Raw genomic sequence first — 24,111 nt, 5'->3', positions numbered from 1 at the left:
AAATCTTAGGACATTTGTCATTTTTTTAATTTTTTTGCAGGACACAACTGCCCCAAGAGAGACTGTCCCTCGCAGAGTGGGACAGGTGGTAACCCTACCAACATGGCAAATAAAGCCAAAAGAAACCTAAAGATGCCACTGCTCAATGCTAGGAGCTTAAGCAATAAACTCCACACCCCTAGAAGCTTTCCTCACTCTGGAAAGCACAGACAACTGTGACATTTTCGAGACATTGTTTAAATCCACAGAAAGTACTCTGGAAATACAAGGTTTCAGTGCCTTCCACACATTTTGACCATTTACTGCACAGACAGGAACAAAAGATAGATGAGTCCTGACCTACATTAACAAAAAGTATAACTCTAGGTTGGTTAAGCAGGATGATGCCCTGGAGTTTATCCACATGCAGATCACCATAAACAAAGTCCCATACCATATCCTGTCAAACTATATGCTACCTTGTATGTCCCAAAAATCCCATAGCTTGTACCAAGACCTATTGGAGACACTCACCATTAAATCAAATACCCTATTCAGAGGCGACCCTATAGACTGGGAAACATACAGTTTCTCATACTCACAGGCACAATGATTCCTAGACTGTATTACTACAAATACCCTTGAATAGATAGTGTGCACACTCACAAGAGTTTTATACATACCGTAAAGTACAGTTTTGTACCTACCATAAATGTAGATGTTCGAGGATTCCCTTGCTGCAGTCCTGACTATTGGGTATAGTCCGCGTCCCAGTCGGCCCGAATACCAGAGTATAAGGCTGACGTCGGTCATGGCGCCTTAGACTGGCGTCAGTACGTCAGGGTACTAATGCGCATGACCGGCGTCATTTCCTCAGTCTTTTCTTGCCCCAGATGTCAGAAGACCCAAAAAGACAAGTCCCAAAAACAACCTGCACCAATAAACATGTACAATATATACAGTAAAATATATACAAAAAATATAAGCATGTAAAGGCACCTACACAACCACCCTGAAACACAGAGGGGAAGGAGGGAGGGTAAATTGGACTGCAGCAAGGGAATCCTCGAACATCTACATTTATGGTAGGTACAAAACTGTACTATGTTCTTCGTCTTCCCTTGCTGCAGTCCTGACTATTGGGTAGAATCCCAAAGCAGAGGTAAGGGAGGCTGGCAAATCATAAAGTAGCAGGAGCTGACAACATGCCTTGTAAAACAGCTGTGGCAAAACCAGCTCTAGACTTAGAGTATATAGGCAGGTGATAATGCCTAGAGAAAGTATGCACTGAACTCCAAGTAGCTGCTTCCAGAATATCCTTAGTTGCCACCGCCCTTAGAAATGCTGTTGAAGTGGCAGTAGCCCTAGTGGAATGAGGCCTAATCCCAGCTGGAACCTCTTTGCCATGATGGGAATAACAAAATGCAATGCAAAAGCCAATCCACCTAGAAATAGTTTGTTTTGACACAGGTTTGCCCTGTGAACTTAAAGCAAAAGAAACAAGTAACTGCTGAGACTGCCTAAAATCTTTAGTCCTGCTCAAATAATAACGCAATTGCCTGTGTACATCTAAAGTGTGCAAAATCTTTTCCCCTTTATTTTGAGGATCTGCAAAAACGTAGGCAAATGAATAGTTTGGTTTAAAGCCACACTAGAAACCACCTTAGGCATAAAGGAAGGATTAGTACGTAATGATACCCTGTCCTTATGGAAAATCAAAAAGGGCTCTACTGCCATAAGGGCCTGCAACTCAGACACCCTTCTTGCAGAAGTAATAGCCAACAGAAAAGCCGTCTTCCATGACAAATATTTCAATTCAGCAGTAGCTGCCGGCTCAAAAGGTTGTAGAGTAAGTTTTTCCAACACAAAATTGAGATCCCAAGCAGGAGTAGGAGCTCTACGTGGGGGTCTTATATTCTTTGCCCCTCTAAGAAACTGCTTGAACAAAGGATGCGAAAACAAAGGTGGGTCACAATCATAGTGAGCTGAAATTGCTGCAGCATGAATCTTTATGGAAGAGAAAGACAAACCTTTGTCCAATAACTCAGTAAGATATTGAAGAGCCACACTCAAATTAGGCTCTGAAATCTCCAAATTCTTTGCTGTACACCAAAATAAAAATCTCTTCCATTTTTCTGCGTACACTCTCCTAGTACTAGGCCTTCTAGCTTCCATAATCACATTTAAAACTTGTTGAGGAAGCTGAGACCTTCCATGTTTCAACACAGAATATGCCAAGCTGTGAGATGGAGAGATTGAAGCTTGACATTGAGCAGATGACCGTCCTTCTGAGATAACAGATGAGGAATCAGAGGTAAAGGCCATGGAGGCTTCTTTACAAGACTCCTTAGAAGTGGGTACCAGTGTTGCCGAGGCCAATCTGGAGCTATCAAAATCATCCTTGGCCTGTCCTGTCTGACCTTTAGTAATACCTTTGGAAGAAGAGGTAGAGGTGGAAAAGCATAGACATGAAGGTTTTTCCAACTGAAAGACAGAGCATCCACTTTCCAAGCTGTGTGATGAAACCCCTTTGTGCAATACTTTGGCAGCTGGTGGTTTAGTGGAGAAGCGAACAGATCTATGTCTGGAGTTCCCCATGACACTGTCAATTTCTGAAATACATGAAGATCCAGTTTCCACTCGTGGGGATCCATGATTTGTCTGCTTAATACATCTGCTAGGCAGTTCTGTGCTCCTGGCAGAAACCTTGCCTGAAGAGTCAGTTGCAGGCTTAACGCAGTCTCCCATAAAATCATTGCTTGCCTGCATAGAGGATAAGAATGTGTTCCCCCTTGCTTGTTGATGTACCACATGACAGTTGTGTTGTCTGTCAGAATCAACACCTGCCCTGGAAGAAGTAACTCCTTGAACGCCATCAATGCCAACTGGACTGCTAACATCTCCTTCATGTTGATATGTAGATGCTGTAGTCTGGCAGGCCACTTGTCTTGTATCCACTTTCCATTTAGATGAGCTCCGCAAGCAGTGTCCGAGGCATCTGTCGTTAAAATCTGACTCGCCTCTGGCCGGGTCACAGAGAGTCCCTTGTTTAGGTGACATTCCTGAGCCCACCACAAGAATTCCTTTTGAAGGCAAGGTATTATTTGAATGACAGTGTCCAAATCTTGGCAGTGCTGTGTCCATACATTTTGAGATACCATTGCAGCTTCCTCATATGCAGTTTGGCATTGGGAAGCACCAGAATACAAGATGCCATGAACCCTAATGCTTGAAGGACTGTCCTTGCAGTCAGCACGGACTGATGAGATAGTTGATGGAAGTAAAGTGACAGACTCTTTTGTTTGTCCGGGGTTAAAAGGCCATCTGGGCTGCTGTATTCAGTCTCACACCCAGAAAGCACATGTCTTGAGAGGGTACTAGACTGGACTTTATTTCGTTCACAGAATACCCTAGGCATCTTAGCACTGCTATGACATATTCCAGATGCTGTAGAAGGTGTTCTTTTCTTGAGCCAGAATCAGGCAGTCGTCCAAGTAAGGATAAATTTGAATGCCTTGAAGCCTGAAGTAAGCTATCACTGGAGCCAGAACCTTTGTGAATACTCTGGGCGCAGTAGATAAGCCAAAGGGCAATGCAGAGAACTGATAATGAAAATCTCCAGTTCGAAACCGCAGATACTTTCTGCAACTTAGCCTTATGGGCACATGAAGGTAAGCTTCCTTGAGATCCAAAGTTACCATCCAGTGATCCTTGCCCAGCAGAGGTAACAGTTGCTGTAACGTCAACATCTTGAACTTGGGAATGTCCAGATAAGTGTTGAGGATAGATAAATCCAAAATTGGTCTCCACGTGTTCCCCTTCTTTGGTACTAGGAACAGGCGAGAATAAAATCCGAAGCCCCTTTCTGACACAGGGACTGGCTGAATAGCCCCTATCTGGAGTAACTGAGAAACTTGCTTGAGAGCCTCTTTTCTTTGTGGAGGAGGAACATCTGGCATGCCTTTGAAAGGGGGCATTGTGTGGAAATAAAATCTGTACCCGTGATGAATGATATCCAGCACCCATCTGTCTTGAGTGATTAAATCCCAATTTTCTTTGAAAAGAGACAATCTTCCTCCCAAAGGAGCTGCCAGACGAGAGTCCACTGGCAGCTGAAAAGGCAGGTCATTGGGTCTGCTTACGAAAGGACTGACCCCTGCCCTCACCAGAAGTCTGAGCAGGTGAACTGTCTGATCTAGGCCTAAAGAACCTTGAGCCCTGCCCTACCACGTCTAGATCTACCCCTAGACTGGGAACCATAAGCAGGATATGTCCACCCCTTAGCAGGCCAATTTCTACTAAACTTCGGAGGTTGCACCTGCAACAATCTTTAACAGTCTGCATAGACTTAGCTTTGTCCTCCATTTTCTTTAAAACTGCTTCCACAGGCGGTCCAAACAACACATCAGACTGTAAAGGAGCATCCAAAATCCTGGTCTTAACATGCTCAGCTAAATTCTGATCCTTCAACCATGCATGTCTGCGAAGAACAGAACTAGTAGCAGCCACCCTCGAGGAGGCCTGAACAGCATCAAAACCACACTGCAAAGAATGCTTACCCACTTGTTCAGACACATGAACCAAATCCAGCAATTCTTTACACTCAATACCTTCCGCCAAAGCATCCACCTTAGATTTCAATTGTGAAAGGAGATAATTCTGATATTTCAGCATATGAAATTGACAATTCAACGCCTCATGGCTAGAGTGGAAGAAGTATATACTTTCTTACCCCACCTATCCAAAGCCCTTGCCTCTTTATCAGAGGGTACAGGATTTTTAACAACAGAAGCTTTAACACCTTTAGGCCCCTGAGAAACAGTTTCTGGGTCCGCCCTGGGACTCTTAAACAAATACTTATGAGCTTCGGGCACCCTATAATACCTATCAGGCTTAACAGGAGCAGGAGGCAAGGAATCAGGGTTCAGAGAAGCCTCTGCAAAACATCCTCCACCACATTCAACACAGGAGGAATAGCTAAGGGCCTATGCTGAGGCAAAACAAGAATTCCCTAAGCCTTTTTCTGGAGTCAGAGTAATCTTGGCCTTCCCATTTAAAGTGCTCCCTCATGGAGTGAAGAGTCTCTGAAAATGAAAAATCCTCAGGAGGAGAAGCTGAAGGAGTGGAATCATCCACATCAGAATCAGAATAAGCAGGAAACTCTTGCAAGTCTTCCACAGAAGACTCTGAAGCCTGTGAACACTGTTCAAAACTATCAAACTCCTGTTCCACCCTAGGCCTCTTATCAGGTGGGGCATAGAACCTCTAATCAGAGTAATCAAATCTTCAGCCATTTTAAGCATATGTTTCTTAGGCACAGAGCCCGAAATGCTAGGAGAAGCCCCTACAGAAGCTGAACTTGGCCTTCCTCTAAAAGAAGCTCTGGAAACAGAAGGAGAGGCCCTAACTACCTTGGGAAGAGAGGGAAGAACAGTTACCTGAGAAGCCCCTCAGCCTGGCCTACTTCCTGAGAGGGCACATCCTGTAACAGTAAAGTATCTGCCTGAGACTCCATAGAGACTCCTGGCAAAACCTCTGGCTCCCTGAGCCTTCTAAAGGACCGACGTCCGGGACTGCCGGTTCCTCACCCCTAGACTTCACTGTTTTGTCCTTGCGCTTCTTAGATGAAGCAGGCGTCGGAGCATCCGGCGGCATAGTATAATTGCAACGCTTCCCAAACACTAACCTAGCACAATCAAGCCTCCTCTTAATAGTGCGCTTATTAAATCTAGCACAAGAGCGGCAACCAACAACGTCGTGCTCAGGCCCTAAACAAGGTATACACAATGTATGATAATCCCTATGCGGTATCTGCTTCCCACAAGAAATACAGTTATTCACTTTTTCTGACATCCGGTAATATACTGAGGCAAGAAAAACCAAAATGTTCTAACGGGTTACTTAGCCAACTCTGTACTCGGTCTGAAACTCCGGTTTCGGAAAATCTCAGAACGCCAACCTGCACTCGCAAAATTGCTTCTGCATCGGACCATGCGGCAAAAAAGACTGAGGAAATGACGTCGGTCATGCGCATTAGTACCCTGACGTACTGGCGCCAGTCTAAGCGCCATGACCGACGTCAGCCTTATACTCTGGTATTCGGGCCGACTGGGACGCGGACTATACCCAATAGTCAGGACTGCAGCAAGGGAAGACGAAGAACATCTGGTATTCACCAATATGGGTTAATGCTGCCCCCCCATGTCACATTCTCACTTGTGAGATCAGATCACAAAGTTGTCACCTTTGAAATAAAAATCAGCTTGGTAACCCCAGCAAACCATGTAACATGAGGTATTCCAAAGTAAACTAGATCCTGTTAAGCGATATTTAGTCAAAATTGAACGTGTTTCTTAAGCCCGAGTTCACATAAACTTGTGCGGAATTGTTCGTAAAACCCCTGTACAACCATGTAAATGGCTTTATAGAGGCTGTTGTACCTACTAGATGTCAGCCCAAACCAAACTCTGAAAACAAACCACACTGGTGGAATCCTAACCTTAGTATGGTACATAACAAAAGGAAAAAAGTCATGGCTAAAATCGGGAAGAGCATCTCCCATAATAATACGAGTTCTCTAATTAAACTAAGCAGGAACCTAAGAGGACTAATTAAGTTCAGCAAGGCCAATTACAAGGACAAGATTGCCTCACAGGCAAAAGACAACCACAAGGCCTTCTACGGCTATGTCCATAACCTCAATGGCAGCACACACATCAGTGTGCTGAACTGGTGGTCAATGGTGCCACCTTCACTGAGCACAGCAACACAGAAAATATGCTGGATGACAAATTCAGCTCAAGCTTCACCCCTCCACTCCACCCTGCCTCCCCCCATGAAATACCCCCAGCATAACCCCCTCCCCAACTATTAGCAGTGAGCAGGACCTCACAGCATTCACTAAGGCTAGAAACACAGCCTGAATGGGCCCTGATAATATCCCAGGATGCCTCCTAAATAACTTGAAATATGGCCTATCAGGACCACTATAGCCTCAAAACAGGCTTTGAGCCATTAGAATGGAGGACTGCAACTGTTTTCTCACTTCACAAGGTTGGACCATCAACACACCCCAGAAACTACAGATCCATTAATCTGACTAGTTTAATATACAAGCAAAATAAAATTAAGCAGAAACCACCAGGCTGAAATAATTGCAACAATTAAAATTAAGATAATATTTAATATAATGAGCACTTTCGGGTAACACCCTTCATCAGAAATACAGCATCTTAAAACACACATCAAATTAAATACAAACTGTAGTTTAAAAACAACCAATCAGCATCAGTAATTTACCCTCCATTTTTTAAGTGCCGGCTTTAAAGGTATAACACCATTTAAGCCTGGGTACCTATCTGCTCCCATTTCCAAAATCCATTGTAGCTCATTAAATTCTCTTTGCGTTACTATATCTCCACCTCTGACATTTTTACATGCCTTCTGCATAACCATAAATGAAAAGGTATGACCTGAATTCTGTTCAATGTGTGAATAAAGTGCATTATTTGCTTCTTTTAAGCGAATACATGACAGATGTTTGAGTATTCTATCCTTTAGTCTGCAGTTAGTTTTACCTATATAAAATCCAGTACATTCATTACATATCACTAAATATATCAGGTGAGTGCTAAAACAATCATCATATAATGCAAATTCATATCTTTTCCTAGTGATTGGATGTACAAAGTAACCTGCTTATTAATAAAGGAACAAGCTTTGCACCATCAGCATGGGAATGTACCTGATGAGTTGCTTCTTTTCTATCCTTATGTCTTATATAATGTTCTTGGCACATAGACATCAGACCCCCCCATAAGAATTTGCTTAATGGCTGTTACAGTCATCATGGAATTTTGTTCCTATTTTTAAACCTGCTATCTCTTCAGGAAGACAGTTCCATTTTTTTTTATTTGGAAAGATGGCATCTATCTGTGCTATCTTGTAGAGTCCCTAAAACTACTTAAGTACTTTATCTGATGACTTCCCTTAGGACAACACATATTAAGCTTTTCTAGTCTGTTTATATGACTGCTTTTTCATCACAGGTGCCATTTTTGCTTACATTCTCTGAGTTATGTCCAATATTTGTAACTATTAAGTCTCTTATCTACCTACAACTCACTCTTTATGATTTATTTGAACTCGAAATAAAATAATATATTTATTTAAATAATTATCTGTATGTTAATCACTAAAAATGACACTATTCTTCATGCTCTAAAATAACCAGGTTTCTGAGAGACTTGAACCATGTCATGTCTGGATATTATATTTCACTTGTGTAATCTACGTCTGTGGTAATCCTACAAATCTGATAACAAATGAAAAGAAACAGTGAGACAAGGTATGATCTTATGGAAGTTGTAAGAGGAAAAAGGAATGTTTAACAATATATTCACAAGCAAGATACATTAACAACTGGCAAATCTAGAACTATTTTTACTTGTGCACGTGTGTGTGTGTGTGTGTGTGTGTGTGTGTGTGTGTGTGTGTGTGTGTGTGTGTGTGTGTGTGTGTGTGTGTGTGTGTGTGTGTGTGTGTGTGTGTGTGTGTGTGTGTGTGTGTGTGTGTGTGCGTGTGTGTGTGTGTGTGTGTGTGTGTGTGCGTGTGCGTGTGTGTGTGTGTGTGTGTGTGTGTGTGTGTGTGTGTGTGTGCGTGTGTGTGTGTGTGTGTGTGTGTGTGTGTGTGTGTGTGTGTGTGTGTGTGTGTGTGTGTGTGTGTGTGTGTGTGTGTATTGTGTATACATGTGCTCCCACTTGCACATGATTATGAATGCTCTGCTAACCATATCACCGATTGAATTATTTTAACAGAAGTACAAAATGGAATGTTTACATCACAGTCCCTCCATCACTATGCACCACCATAACATCCACATTGTCCATGTCTGTCTACATCCCATTCTGCAAAATGAACAAGCTGTAAGGTAACTACTATGCCATATCCATTTAAACTGTGTTAGCACCCCATTATAACACCAATAATTCAACTCCATAGTCTTCTCTTTTCTGTCTACAGTTGGGCAAAACTGAAAGACTAATGATGTAAAGAGGCTGGCTTTCTAGCATTTCTACATAGATTAGCAGCAACCAAGAGAGATGAAAATGATAGACATAGTCTTTAGTACACAAAACAGACATATGCATACTGCAAACAAAGGCAGAACAAAAGATCTTGTGATCGGTTATGAAATCTAACTCAGTCACTGTAGAGAAATGAGATAAATTGGGAAGGATGCTACCTCTCAGCTAGAAGATTCTAAAACATTTTGAATTTTTGAAATATGAATAAAGTTTAACCATTATAAACAGAAGTACTCAGAATAAAAAAATGTATAAATGTATTGCTTATTCCTCTGTAACTTGGTCAATTGTTAGACCTTGTTATTCTTCTCTGTCATCTCCCCCTTAGCACTATGGGATCTGCGTGGTACCACTGATGTTGTGGCTGAATTTCAGGAAATGAAAGAGGAAATGTTACACCTCCATAAGGCATCAAAGGTCACCTGCTGCCAGCTCTTCTCGGTCCCTCAATACCGCCAACCTATCATTATTGCTCTTGTCCTGGCTGCCAGTACACAACTCTCGGGCTTTAACGCTGTAAGTACAACTAAGTATATGTCCTGTCACAATTTTCTGTGAAAACCTGTAATTAATTAAATCAGTCCATATGGTTCAGAAGGCAGCAAAAATGTATCACATATAATTATTTTGTCACTTACTAAGTAATATATATTTCTGTGGCACTTTGTAAAGCAACACAATAACTTGCACTATCAGATGAATGAAATAAAAGTTGTACCAGAATATGCCAGGCATGTACCTGAAAAGTTCATTGTTACAATAATTCATGGACTTGCACTTAACTTCTGATTTCCTGTAACTATACTTTGGGTCATCTTCTGTATTGGTATACTATTGCTTCCAAGCTGTTAATATACTCTATGGTATGTCTGGCAATTAGCACAGAGGGTTAAGGCTGTGTGTTGTAGTTTCTGTGATACAGGGTTTGATTCCTTCAGCCCTTATTTGCCTACTGTGTAGCATTGAACAAATCAGACAGTGCTTGGAAGTAACTGGGAATTCGGGCTAGGCTTCTAAATGGTCCCTGGAATACAAGCATAGGAAGTATCTATGTACATGTGTTATATGAATAATCACTTTCAAAGCTGTCAAGTATCAGTTTACTTATAACCAGAGTGATTTGCTCACAAGGGTGACTAAACTGCACTCAGAATGAATAATTAGGAATAATCAATAGGCTTCTCAGTGATCATTGGTGTTATACAATTATTTAAAAATTGTGCAGTACCTCTTCAGGCCAACTTTGCGTGGAGGGATAAAGCCCTGCCTTTAAACTGAGTTTGATTACTCACCTGAGTGCTGGAGGAACCCGCTAAAGGCTGAGGGATGAATGATGAGGCAATAACTGTTTGTGTCTCTCAGGGGGAGGTTTTAGGGTGCATGTCCATGGTGAAGTCATTGTGAAATCCCCAATGGAGATTCCATGAAGACCTTTGCTTAAATGATGGGACAGGGCAGGGAATCTTGAGAGGTTATACCACTTAAAAAGTGAGTAACTTGCCCTGTCTGATTCCCACTGCATGTCAAACCCTGTAATATGCTACTGGGAATGTAGCATGCCATTAGGGCTAAACCAGAAAACTCCCATTCCTGTCAACGGATGATGGCTGTCTGCTGCTTGTCCCATACATCTATGAAGAGTGAAAAGGCCATGGTGCTCTCATCTTCCAGGAGAATGAGCAGGCTAATTGTTCAGGCAGAGGTTAAAACTGGATGGTAACCAATGGTGGATGCAAAAAATAAATACATAAATAACACCTTAGGATGTCACAGAAAAAGGATCTGAAACTGCATTATGCTGCAAAGATTGCTGCTGGTTAGTAAGAAAAGGAAAATAATTGGAGGCATTTAGCTTTCCTCACTAAGTGGTACTGTTAAATATTTAAAAAAATTTTTGCTGGTCTTCTAAATAAGCTAATATACAAAACAGGTAGTCTATACAACAGAGAAAAATAGTGGCTTTTTTAACAAATCACATTCTTATAACATTAAAATCATAATACATATAATAAATTTATACTTCTTGACCCAAGCACATTTCAGAGGTGTGATTACTGCAGCTGCTTTAACAAAACTGCTTACCCATTCATTTATTTTTCCATGTTGATAGACTTAAGCTGTGCATTTATTTTATTTTATTTATTTTTTTATTAGCATTGGTTTACTGGGATAGGCCTACTGGGCACACAAAGTGACTCCTTTTCTGCAGAAGCCCAAGGAGAAAAGCTCCATCAAATATACATATATATATATAGAGATACATATCATCCTTTCCAGTACAGACGTGTATCACCACTGCTTTTGCCATTCACACTAACGGCAAGGCTTCCTATCCACATAAATGTTCAGTCCATTCATTACTAGAATGAAAATGCAGGCACATTGTTAAAAAACAAAGGTTTTCATGACCTGATGTATTACCACGGAAGAGCCCTTTTTGAAGCATTTGAGTACAGTCCATCATGAAAGATAACATGATAACATGCTTTTAGCATGTTATCATGAAAAATAACATGCTAAAAGCATCACAATGTGCTATTGCGTTACATCGCAAAAAAGAAAAAAAAAATAAGCAGTCTATGTGAATTCACTATGCAGGCACAAAAAGTAGTAGCTCTTTGCTGTGCAGAGTGGGCACAAAACTTTATATATGGGGCAACTATTTTGCAGTAATTTGAAAAGAGCAGAGTTAGATAAAGTGGCTCTGCTAACTAATGATGTTAAACTGTTATCAAATAAGCACTGCTATTTTATCTTACTGGGTATTACTTATGACTTCAGGGGTGGGGTTGCCATAAACTGGAGCTAAAGAACATGTGTTATCTACTTCCCAGTTCTCCAGACATCGTCAAATAAATGAAAGATGGCAAGAGCTGGAGGGCTTGTTATTATGAATTTAACAGATGTTATTATGAATTTAAGAATTGTATGCAATTGTAATTGTCAGCTGCAGCAGCTTACCATGAGATTTCTTCAAATGGAATTTATACAGCTTGACGTGATGAGTTGACATAATGGTTAAGGTGATTATCTCATAAATACAAGGTACAGGGTTTGAGTCTCATCTTTGAGGGAAACTGGCTAGGCTTAAAATGGCCCACAAGAGCAACTAGCCTAGCATGTACCTATGAACAAGAATATAGATGACATTCCCACTGTGCATAAACTTCACTTGGTGTTCAAACAGTGAGGTCAATGTTTTAAGGCCCAAATCTGAGGGTACTGCCTGAGCTCCATAGGACCTGTAGTGAACACCAGCTCAGAGACCTTTATGCTCACCTAAACTACCTCTGTTAATATTGTAACAGGACAAACTATAACTGAGTAACCATGACTTGCCCCCATGAGACTGCCTGCTTATTGTTCTTTATTACTAAGCTTCACATACTGGGAGAGTCTTCGGTGAGTATTTGGAAAAGATTTCTGTACCTAAATGTGTGGCACTATCTCCTACATTTTCTAGCTGCTGACCCATTCTTCTCACTCATAAAGCAAAGATATAAAACTTAATTTCCTGTCTAACCTTTGCAGGATGCCCCATAAAGTAATAATGCATTTCTGTATACAGTTCACCCAAAATATAAGCCTGTCATCTATTTTAACTATACAGTGCCCCCATATTGCGGGTTCTAAACCCCCTGTGAAGGAGCTGCCATTGCTTTGCTATTAGCTTTAACATAGAAGAATGTGGCTATTAGACAGATACTTAGGTACACCCTTCTTATACCATACTGCACTTAATGTGGAAAGGTAAACCTACCCAGGATCTGGAATTCTAATCTTCCCATTGCTGGGTATTCATCCTGTCATAGGCCAATACCTTCTGTAAGGTAAAAGTCAGTGTGTACTTTTTTTTCATTTTTCCAAATATTTTTATTAAATTTAAGCACATGAAAATATTACAAATATTCTAGTGTAATTTTAAAATAGATATGTATACACAATATTTACATTTGGCCTGTTATGAGAAATGTTTACAAAAAAAAATAATAGAACTATTTATTTACCAATATGCATTCTGAATATTTAAATAACATTCAGTCAAAATTATGAGGAGTGAGTTGTTTTAAGAGTTTCTATTAAACCAAGAACTTTGATCCAAGGATTATCAGTCCATTTCCTGAGATGAGTTCTTATTTTCTTAACTTTTATTTCTGTGAGAGCAGATTCTTCCAGTAATAATAAAAACTCTTCCAAGGTGGGTGATGCAGATGATTTCCATTTTTTAGTTAAACATTTTCTTGCCACTGCTAAAATGGTCAAAAGAAGATAAAAATTGTTTCTCATCATATTATTCAAGACATTTACATTCAATGGTATTAGGGACTTGGATAAAATAAATGTATCTGAGAATAAAGCTTGAAAAAATTTACCAACGTCAAACCAATATTTATTAATTTTATTACAACCATAAATAATGTGTTCCCAATCAGCTAAACATTCCAAAGAACATCTCCAACAAACAGCATTAGGAGATTATTGCATTTTAGCTACTTTGTTTGGAGTATAAAAAGTTCTGTGTAAGAATTTCCACGTAAAGATTTTCCACATTTGTAGATTGGAAGTTAATTTTACAGAATATAGAAGGTTGGATTTGACTTCTGGAGATAAATTAAAAATTTGGCCTTTATCAATAAATTTCCAAAATGTTTGTTTGGGTATAGTTTTATAGGTTATTACGATTTTGTAAAGCTTAGAGATTAAGTTAGGCCAATTCAGATTGTTATATATGGCCACCACTAACCTATCTAGAACTAGACGAAGCTGTCACCTATTTTAATACAAACTTTCTTCAAATCCTAGACTCCCATGCACCTTACCGCTCCACTAGAATAAAAACCAAATCTGCCCCTTGGCTCACAAAACAAACTAGGCAAAAGATACTCCTTAGAAATAAAATCTGGGCCAAATGGAGATCTACCAAATGCACAACAACCCACCTCCAATTTAAACAACTAAGAAATACCACCAAAAAGGATATTCTTAGAGACAAAAAGGATTTCTTTCTACATCTTCAACAAACCAATCAACAAACCCCACAAAAATTCTGGTCTGGGATAAACAAACTTCTTCAGCCAGGTCACACTACTACTCCTGACCCTACCGGTTTCAACAATAGCAACTCCAACCTATGCCTTTAATAACTATTTCACAGATGCCATTCAAACCCTAGCCAATTCTTTACCATCTCCCACTGCTACCCAACCTAATAACTGCAATGCTTCTTTATCCACCTTTCAAATACAACCTGCATCTACTTCTCTCATCTGTAAGCTTCTTCAAAAATTGAAACCTTGTACCCCTTCTGCTGACCATATCCCATCTGAATACCTACAAATAAAGCCATAGATTATCCCATCTCAATCCTTATTAACAGAACTATCTCTGAGGGCAAAATCCCTGCTTTATGGAAAATATCCCATATCATCCCTCTGCATAAAGGAGGACCATCTACTGAGCTCTCTAACTTTCACCCTATTGCTCTACTCTCCCCATTAGCTAAGATAATGGAAAATGTATTCACAAACAACTACTTAACCACTTACTACAAAATAACCTGCTGGCAAACTGCCAACATGGCTTCAGGCCATTCCATAGCACATCTACTGCTCTTTTATCCTTTACTGACACTATATATAAAAATCGTAACAATAACTCATTCTCCTCTGCTCTATTCATTGACCTGTCAAAAGCCTTTGACATGGTTAATCATAATCTACTATTAAACAAACTAAAGGCTCACTCTCCATACAGTGGTTTAGGTCTTATCTGGAAAATAGACAGCAAGCAGTACTTTGGCATAACAATCTGTCTTCACTATTTCCAGTAAATATTGGAGTACCCCAGGGCTCTATCCTAGGTCCCCTACTCTTCTCCTTATTTATTAATAACTTGCACATGAACTTACCTCAAGCCACCTGCATTCAATATGCTGATGACTCCACTTTAATCTGCACAGCCAAGAATATATCCTCCCTCCACTCCCTTACCCAAACTGTTTTTCAGAACGTGGAAAACTGGTTTATGCAACACTGCCTCCTCCTTAATCCCAAAAAACCAAAACTACTGCTTTTTACTCCTACTCATAAATCACCCATTCCTTTCTTCTCTTTAACCTCTAACAATGGTACCAACATCAACCCAGAGACTACAACCCGCCTACTAGGTGTAACTATTGATAATCATCTCAACTATGATGAACACATACACTCTACTATAAAGTCTGTTAACGGAAAACTTGGCACCTTCTATAGAATAAAACCCTTCCTTACCCCTCCTGCAAGGAAAGCAATTGCCCAAACCCACCTTATCTCTACCCTCTTCTATGCCTCTGTTATATATACCAACCTATCCAATAATAACCTTTCCAAACTCTCTACCTGTTATAACAGTATAGCTAGATTCATCACATGTTCCCCCTTTAAAACTCACCACTGCCTTAACCTCAAACAACTTGGATGGCTAGAACTGAAAAAACAGACCTACTCAACAACACACAAGACCCTGTACCACCCTAACAACACCCCTATCCTCACTCATCTAATTATTACACTAATCTAGCTACACTCTGCTAACAAGCTTCTAGTTTCCTCTAATAAAGCCAACAACAAAGCCGGAGATTCACTTTTCTCAAACACTGCAGGAAAATTCTGGAATCAGCTTCCTGCTGAATTATCTACACTTGCTTCTTCTTCTCTTTTTAAAAAACATCTTGAAGAACATCTGAGAGCCCATTGGCTTTGTCCATGTACTAACCCTGACTGACTTCTTTTTCCCCTTCTATTCTTAACCCTATCCCTTCTCCTTTTACCTGTACTTCCATATCCTACTACTACTCTTCCTCTTTAATTACACAATGACACATATATTCTCTTTCCTATAACTATTACTTGCTCATACCATTTAGTGTGATTTTTAGAATTGTTTTTAGTTTAGTTTTTTTTTATAGAATTGTTTATTTAATTTCCACTAATACTGTTACTTCACAAATGTATTATTATAACTGTTCACTTGACCATTGCTACCTCTGTATTTATTCTTAATAGTTCTATGTATTGTTAACTGTCTCAATATTCAAGTATGGAGCTTTTCTCCCGGGGCCTCTACTGAAAATGGACATATATCCAGCTAGACTAGCCCGGTCAACAAATGTAAAATAAAATAAAATAAAAATAAATAATAAATATATATCAGATTTTGGATATGGAAAATCACCTTAGGTTAAGTTTTAATTGAAGAGTTATTTATTATTCTACAAAGATCTTGAGCATATGAAAGAATACTATTTAAGATAATCCAATCAAGTCTGAAATATTATACATATTTTGTATTTCATGAGTCTGTAATACTGTTAAATCTCTTATGCAGTGTTGCTAACAAATGAATTGTTTTGAATCCCAGTCTTTGAATACATTTTTGTGAATTCGGTTGGTATAATTTTTAGTAATCCTGAAGGGGAATTAATAGATCCCACCAAAGTTTTACCTGTTGGTTAGAGTTTATAAATGTTCTAATATTACTATAAATATTGTTTATGTTTACTTTGGTAGGTTTTGCAATATTAGATTATAAATGAATGCCAAGAATATACCACAGATTGACATTTTGGTTATCTATTAAGAAATTACCAGCTAATTTGTTTTCATTTAAGAAAATGATTGTATGAAGGGATATCCATGCAGATGTGAAATTAGGATTCAGCCAATTAATAGCTAATTTGAGAATAGAAGCTTTAATATAGGAATCAAGATCTAGAAAGTTTATTCCCCTGTCCCCATGGTCTAATGTGATGATAAAATGCAATTCTATTTCTTTTTGGAAACCATAAGAAATTTAGTAAGATTTTGTTAAGGTCATTTAATATAATTTTCTTCAGAGAAATAGGAATGGCTTGGACAATATAATTTATCTTTGGGAGTAAGGTCATCTTTATTAATTGTAGTCTGTCTTCAAAATGTAAAAATAATTTGTTCCAAGTGTGTACTTCTTAATGTCAAGGAAGCTTGTACCCTCTCTGGAATTGCCACAGATAAAACCCCAGTACAAAGCTTCTACTTCCATGCCTCCTATAACCTATGAATCTTTAATAACAATTGATTAGATTGGGCAGTGGGATGTAGTGCAAGAAATAATAAAGCTTGGGGCTCAACAACATTTTGATCCTATAAGGCCTGCACGAAGATAGGAATGCGATTCTTAGTGTTCTCTATAAAAATAAGCAATCAATTGCAAATACCATTATTTTTGTCCCTTCATGGTTCAGTTTCCATCCTTGAATAGACTGAGAGGCTAGCACCATGTGGAAGGAGATTCTTTCTCTGGAATAAATTCTAGTTCATTTATGCAAAGTAGTAGCAGAGGAAAACTTACCTCCTATCAATACTCTAACCCAAAGTCACAAACATAACGCCTGTACTCTTTAATAAACTCATCGTGTAGGTTGTCCTCTCCGTAATATTTCAGAGGTGATTCCATCTAAATGAATCAATGGCTTTTTCATGGTCTACCAGGTCCGTTATTGTAGCTCTGATATTACAGATCTGTGCTGCAGGAACATAACTAGAGCCTGAGTGTGGCCTGAACTCAATCTGCCTTTAACAAATCCTGCATGGGCTTGTTGAATTAGCTGGGTAATGAAGGGCTGTAGATATGAGGACAACATCATGGTGCGCAATTTAGCTTCAGAGTTTATCAGAGATATCAGTCTGTAATTTTCTACCAGCATAATGTCCTTCCCATGTTTAGGCAGTAATTCTATTCCTTATTCCTGATTCCTGTAATGGGCTAGGATTTAAGCCTGCCGGAACATATAATTAAACAATTACACTAGTGAGTTTACTAAAAATTGATCCAAGAATTGGTAGACTCACTTGCGATAACTCATCAGGACACAGGGCTTTCCCAATAAGCATGGGCCTAATTGCGTCCCTCACCTCCTTCACTGTAATCTTTCTACTCAGTTTCTTGATCTCCCCAATCCCCGATTTACTAAATGTCGACTCATCACATTCTAAAGTAATTTTTGATAGTCCAGGGGGTGGGGCATAATGATTTCAATAATATACCTTGGCTATATTTCCTCTGTCCATTATGACTTTATTATTATCTTGCCTTATCACTGTAATGGTCACTCTCACTTGTCTCTGTTGCAGGCTGTATGCATGAAACCTGTCTGGCTTACTGACAGACAGCCAAGATTCCATTGGCACTTTCTGTTTAAAAATAAGGAATATTTTTCTTTAATAGATAACTCTAGTTTATGGTTGGCCTGCTTGTACTCCTTAACTTTGCCCAGATCCTTCAATTTCCCTTGCTGCCATACCACCCAACAGGCTTGAGCCTTCTCCTCAGCTTTTTAATCATAATTTTGATTTTGTTTTAACACCTGACTTTGGGCCATTGGTTAAAATATCTTTCAGACCAGTCTTAAAGGTTTCCCACCAAACAAACAGTTCACTTGAAAGAACCTCCATACCTCCCAATTAATATATGCTATAGAGTCTTTATCTTATAGGAGAGTAGGGTCTACCCTCCATTGTTTAAGCTACTGTACCAAAGTATTACGGAATCTGAAGTTAAAAATCATCTTGGTGATCCGAGAAGTAAGACAACCTGTAGTGACCTCCTTGGGATAATATATCAATTTACAGGATATTAACTAATAATTGTGTTTTTCCTGACAGAGGTACTGGGTACATTAGCAAAGGTATAGTCATGGTTGCCACCACTGAAAACTCTAAACTGACATAAAGTCCTAAATTAGGCATTTCTTTTCTGAGAACTTTTTCCATCTAGTGCTTCAGTCTGTCTAGCACAGAGACAGTAACCACATTAAAGTCCCCTCCCATCAAGACACAAGCATCATCTGTGCGTGCATATGCTATGCAGTTGTGGGAAAAGATCCATAATGAAGGCTGAGGCATCTAAGTTGGGTCCATAGATACAAGATAATAAATGAGGCCTTTTCCTGTCTGCATTTCTACCATATCTCTTCTCCTGTCCTATCCTTTATTACGTTCCCCTTTTTCCAGTGAAGGTTGTTAACATAAATGGCAACTCCCCCTTTTTGAAGATTAAGCAAAGCTAGCTCCAAACAGATCACATGTACACATTTTAAGCATTTGCTATTATAACTGGCCCATTTTGTTTCATGACAAAACACAGTGTCTGGCTTATACCTTTTTAGGTAACAGTTACAAGCATTGCATTTAATCTTAAAGTTTACACTGAGTATGAAAGCTCAATGTGACTTGGTGCACACTGACTTAATAACCTTTAGCACAGGAATGTAGCTGCAGTTATCATGCTGCCTAAAGCTTATCAGAAAAAACAGTAGAACAACCCAAAAAAGTAAATCCTAGTCAGTCACTTCTAAAGCATCTACGGGCAACACTCAAAATCAGAGCACTGATTTTGAAACACTAAACATGGACCAGAGTAAGAACTGGGATAAAGTAAAGCCAAGTACTCATACTACATGGATTAATGTTTTGTCCTAAAATTGCTTATTTGTCCTCTGTTTATTCAATGAGTGGTCCTGTTTCTTCCCCCACCTTTAGAAAGAGCAGGTAAACATTCTGTACTTGTTCCTGACCATTCTGCTGTTCTGGTTGATCCAAGGGTATATATACCTTTTCATTAGATTGATTAATATCCATCTCCAATGAATCTAATCTCTGCTGGCTGATTGGTTAAGGTTTAAATCTGTTGTTAGTGTCAATGTCAAATAAGTGCCAGCCAGCAGTCTTACATTGAGGATGGCCCAGACTGCTGGTGGACTCCTCCGTGACATCAAATATAACCCTTATTCATACTGGGGCTCTGGTTAGAGAGACTGCTGCATATTCGAGAGGACTGGTTCTCCATTTGGCTCTATTTGGTATAGATCCTTTCTGCTAAGTGAAGGTGGCCAACTTAGTGACGTGTGAAATGTTGTCAGTAGTCTGCCTTGCAGAAATTGCCTAACCTCTTCTGGAGTTTCAAAGCAATATCTATTCTTTTGCCACCTTAACTGGAAAGTGGCTGGGTATTTAAACAATATCTGCAAACACTCTCCTTTTTTGGATCATTTCCTTAGAGTCGTCTTGAAGGAGCTGAACTTTTTGTCTTTCCAGTATGAATTCCTTCCCTGGCCTCTTTAGTGATTGCCAGCACCCCTCATCTGCAAAGTTCTGTGGGCACATTATAATAAGGTTAGCCTAGCTGTGTACTCTAAACTCATTTGGATCCTGAGTATCATGGGGCTGGGGAGGGCATGTTGATAGTGAGATAACTAAGGGATTTGTAGGGAGGTGTTAGGATAATACTTTTCTAATTGATGTACTCGGTCCATATGGGGCATATGGGCCAGACTGGGGGTAAATTTACCATTTCCTATCCAATTGTCAAGGTTCCATTTGAATAAAGTCAGGGATGAACTCTGTTTTACATAGATGAGGAACCTATTTCATAGCATAGGGATCCTTTTAGGGCACAAATCTGTCTCTCCAGCACATTCTGTTCATGTCACAAGCAAAGTTCAGATCCCTGGATATGATGTTTCTGATGCTGTTTGTTTTGCACATGTACAACAGATCCATCAGGGCTGGGTCTGAGGAAGCCCTGTAAGCCATGCATAGATCCCATTTCAGCAGCCTATAGCAGACTGAATGCAGAGACGCAGGCTTTAGGCAATCAGTGTAGAACTGGGTATTCATGCCCTGAGTTCTGTTGTTGAGAAACTTTGTGGGCATTCAAACTGTTGTAATTGTCTGGCTAGGTACATGCCAAAAGGGGCATTGTACTCAATAATAGATCTGGTAAAGGATGAGTAGAGTGGTACTATAACTTCACTGGACCTGGATGACCTTACCTATAAGTTGGGCAACATAGAAAGATTTGCTTACTATCTTAGCTACATGTTGGTCAAAAGCCAGATTGCTGTTTACATATGTTCCCAGATCACTTACTAATGGGTCGAATCTTAGGGTTGTTTTATCAATTGAGTAACTTTGGTAGGCAGTTTCCCAAAGGGAATTATAATGCATTTTTTGGCATTATGTTTTAGGGCATGTCTTTGGCAATAGTCATTCATCTGTATTAAACCCTCTTACTAGATACTGGTGTCTTGGGGGTAATCCATAATAGCTTCCAATTTACAGTCATCAATGAACTTGGTAAGCCAAAGGTCTTGAATGTCCAAGAAGTAGATATCAAACAGAAGCAGGCCTAGTATGGGTGCTGGGGTACTTCTCTGGTGACTGGTCTCTTGGTGGAGGTTGTCTTATAGGTTCATAGGTCCATAAGAGATTACTAAACTAATGGATCAAGAGCTTTTACAAGCCCAGTCAATATAGCCCAATTTTACCCAGTATATGGTCCCTAGGGGCAGGAAGATGACATGGGTTTGTGCCCCATGTGTGAATTTATGATTCCCCTTCCCTCAATCCAGACTGGGCTTGAAAAGTGTCAGAGAAGGACTCTGCTTCATGTGAATAGGAAGCCTGTTCCAAAGAAGGGGCAATGTCTGGGAGATGTATCTGTCTCTCTAGCTTGTTCTCTTTGATTCACTAAGTTTAGATTCCTAGAATGGGTAACCTTCATACTGTTTGTCTTGTGGATTGTAGGATCATAGGAGATTACTAGGCTATCGACCCGGATGTAATTTTTAAGCTTATTTGTTTCAACCCAATGTAGTACCATAGAAATACTAGTCAATGCCCAAGATCACATTTAGTGATGACTGCCCATGTCCAGGAGGGTTGTGGGCACTATCCCTGGTAAGAATTCACAGTGCCCCATCCACTCATCCAGGTTCCTCTTGAACAGTGTCATAGAGGTGCTCTGTTTCACATGAATTGGTAGCCTGTTCCAAAGAATTGGCAGTCACCAGGAGATAAATATGTCCCTCTGGCATGTCCTATTTAAGTTACAGGTCATATTTAAGTCCCTGGAATGGGTAGCCCTAGACCCATTTGATTTACAGATATGCAGTAAGTTCATTAGGTTTGGGTCTTGGGTTGCTCTTTAGGCCAGGCATAAGTCTCCCTTAAGAAGTCTATATGATACGGAGTGTAGCGACAGGGACTTTAGTCGGTCTGCGTAAGGCACATCCTGGAGGCCCTTGATCTTCTTTGTTAGAAACCTCTGAGGTCTCTCTAATTGTTGCAGGTGCTTAGAACAGTACATACTGAATGTGACGTTATACTCAATTGTGGTCCAGACAAGTGCCATGTATAGGGGTTATAACTTTTTTTTTTTTTTTTGCTCTCGAGGTGATGCTTTTGCTAATCAAGTGAGTTATGTGGAAAGCTTTCTTTACAATGGTAAACACATGGTGGTCAAAGTTAAGGTCACAGTCAACCTGTGATCCCAGGTCCCTTACCACTTCATGGGTACTTTCGGGTATTGTTGTTGTTGATTTGATAGTGTGAAGGGACATTGTCTGTGCCAAAGGAAATGATGATGCATTTCTTTGCATTCAGTTTGAGACCATGACTAAAACACCAGTCGTTAGTCTGTGTGAGACCCTCCTAGAGTACAGTCACATCATTTGGGGATTCAGTGATTGCACCTAGTTTGCAGTCATCTACAGAGCTGGTCAGCCACAACCCTTTAGTTTTGACCTGAACTTCTGAGAAGTATATACCAAACAGTATGGACAGAGGATATGTAGTAGCTCCATTAAGGTTGGGTCTATGAAAGCCTTGTAGATCAGGCACAGGTTACCCCATAATAGTTGATAGGAGACAGAGTAAAGGGAAAGGGCTTTCAGCCTCTCCACATAAGACATGTTGTTAAACCCTGTATTTTCTTAGGGAGGTCAATCCAGTTGTTGTAAGTGCTTAGTCAAGTCTATTCCAAATGGCACATTGTACTTGATTATTGGTCTAATGAGGGCTGAGTACAGTGGGACTATAATCTCCATGGATCTGGATACTATACCTTTAATTATAAGTTATGCCAGATAGAATGGCTTCTTCACCACTGTGGACACATGATGGTCAAAGTTTAGGCTACTATCATACCTAGATCCCTTACCTTTGAGTCTACTTTTAGGGGTGTGTTGCTAATGTTGTAGTTATCAGGGTATTTCATTTCCCAAAGGGTATGATAATGCATTTCTTTGCATTTAGTTTCAGGCTGTGGTTCTGACATCAATCATTTGCTTGATTTATACCCTCCTGAAGGATATTATCATCACTGGGGAATGAATGATTGCCCCCAGCTTGCAGTCATCTGCAAACTTTGTCATCCAGAAGCCTTCCACATTGGCCTTGGTGTCTGAGAACTATATTCCGAACAGGAGTGGTCCCATACTGAGCTCTGTGGAACACCACTAGTAACTGGCCTCTTGATGGTACTTGAATTACCCTCTTTAATCACGTGTCCTGTCCTTGAGCCAGTTGGCTCTCCCTCTAGTGATCTAGGGATTTATGCCCAATTCTGTGAGCTTATTTATAATGCCTGAATGGAGAATTGTGTCAAATGCCTTGGCCAAGTCAAGGTAGGCAGTATGTACTGTTTTGGCCTCATCAATGGCCTTAGTGACTTTCTCAAAGAAATCCACCAGCTGTAATAATCCTGACTTGCCCTTGAAGAAGCTCAACTGGGACAGGTCCAGTGTTTGGAGGTTTCCTATGTCGTTATTTATCAGGTTCGTAGGTTTATAAGTTCATAGGTGTGAACTAGGCTAATGGCCCTGGAGCCTTTAGAAGCCTAGCCCATAGAAGTGCCCTGGCATCATGCCACCCAACATTAGTTCCCAGTGCCTCTATCAAGTAGAGCCAATGGATTGATCCCCGGGGTGAACTTTCTATTACCCATCCACTCATCAAGATTTCTCTTGAAGAGGGACAGTGAGGTGCTCTGTTTAACATGTATGGGAAGTCTATTCAAGAGCATGGGTAGTCTCTGGGTGAGGAACATGTCCCTCTAGCATGTTCTGTTGATTGTGGCAATGAGATTGAGGTCTCTGGAGTGTGTGGTGCAGAGGGATTGGGATTTCTTTAGATGTAGCATTTCAAACAGAGCTGGGTCAGAGATGGCTTTGTAAGCCAAGCAGAGA

General features: G+C 40.0%; 1 protein-coding gene across 3 annotated transcripts in view; it reads left to right on the top strand.

The window, feature by feature from the left end:
* LOC122808685 (solute carrier family 2, facilitated glucose transporter member 1-like) overlaps positions 1 to 24,111 on the top strand; it is a 621,069-nt gene that overhangs the window by 364,803 nt on the left and 232,155 nt on the right. For all 3 annotated transcript variants that reach the window (XM_044079667.1, XM_044079668.1, XM_044079666.1), the window contains one exon: positions 9,394 to 9,581. In XM_044079667.1, coding sequence (XP_043935602.1) covers positions 9,394 to 9,581 — 188 coding nt within the window. The remainder of the gene's footprint in view (positions 1 to 9,393; positions 9,582 to 24,111) is intronic.

Source organism: Protopterus annectens, chromosome 8.part0 (assembly GCF_019279795.1).
Source record: "Protopterus annectens isolate FY-2018-M chromosome 8.part0, PAN1.0, whole genome shotgun sequence".
Taxonomy (NCBI): Eukaryota; Metazoa; Chordata; order Ceratodontiformes; family Protopteridae; genus Protopterus; species Protopterus annectens.
This window is presented reverse-complemented; position numbering and strand designations above follow the sequence as displayed.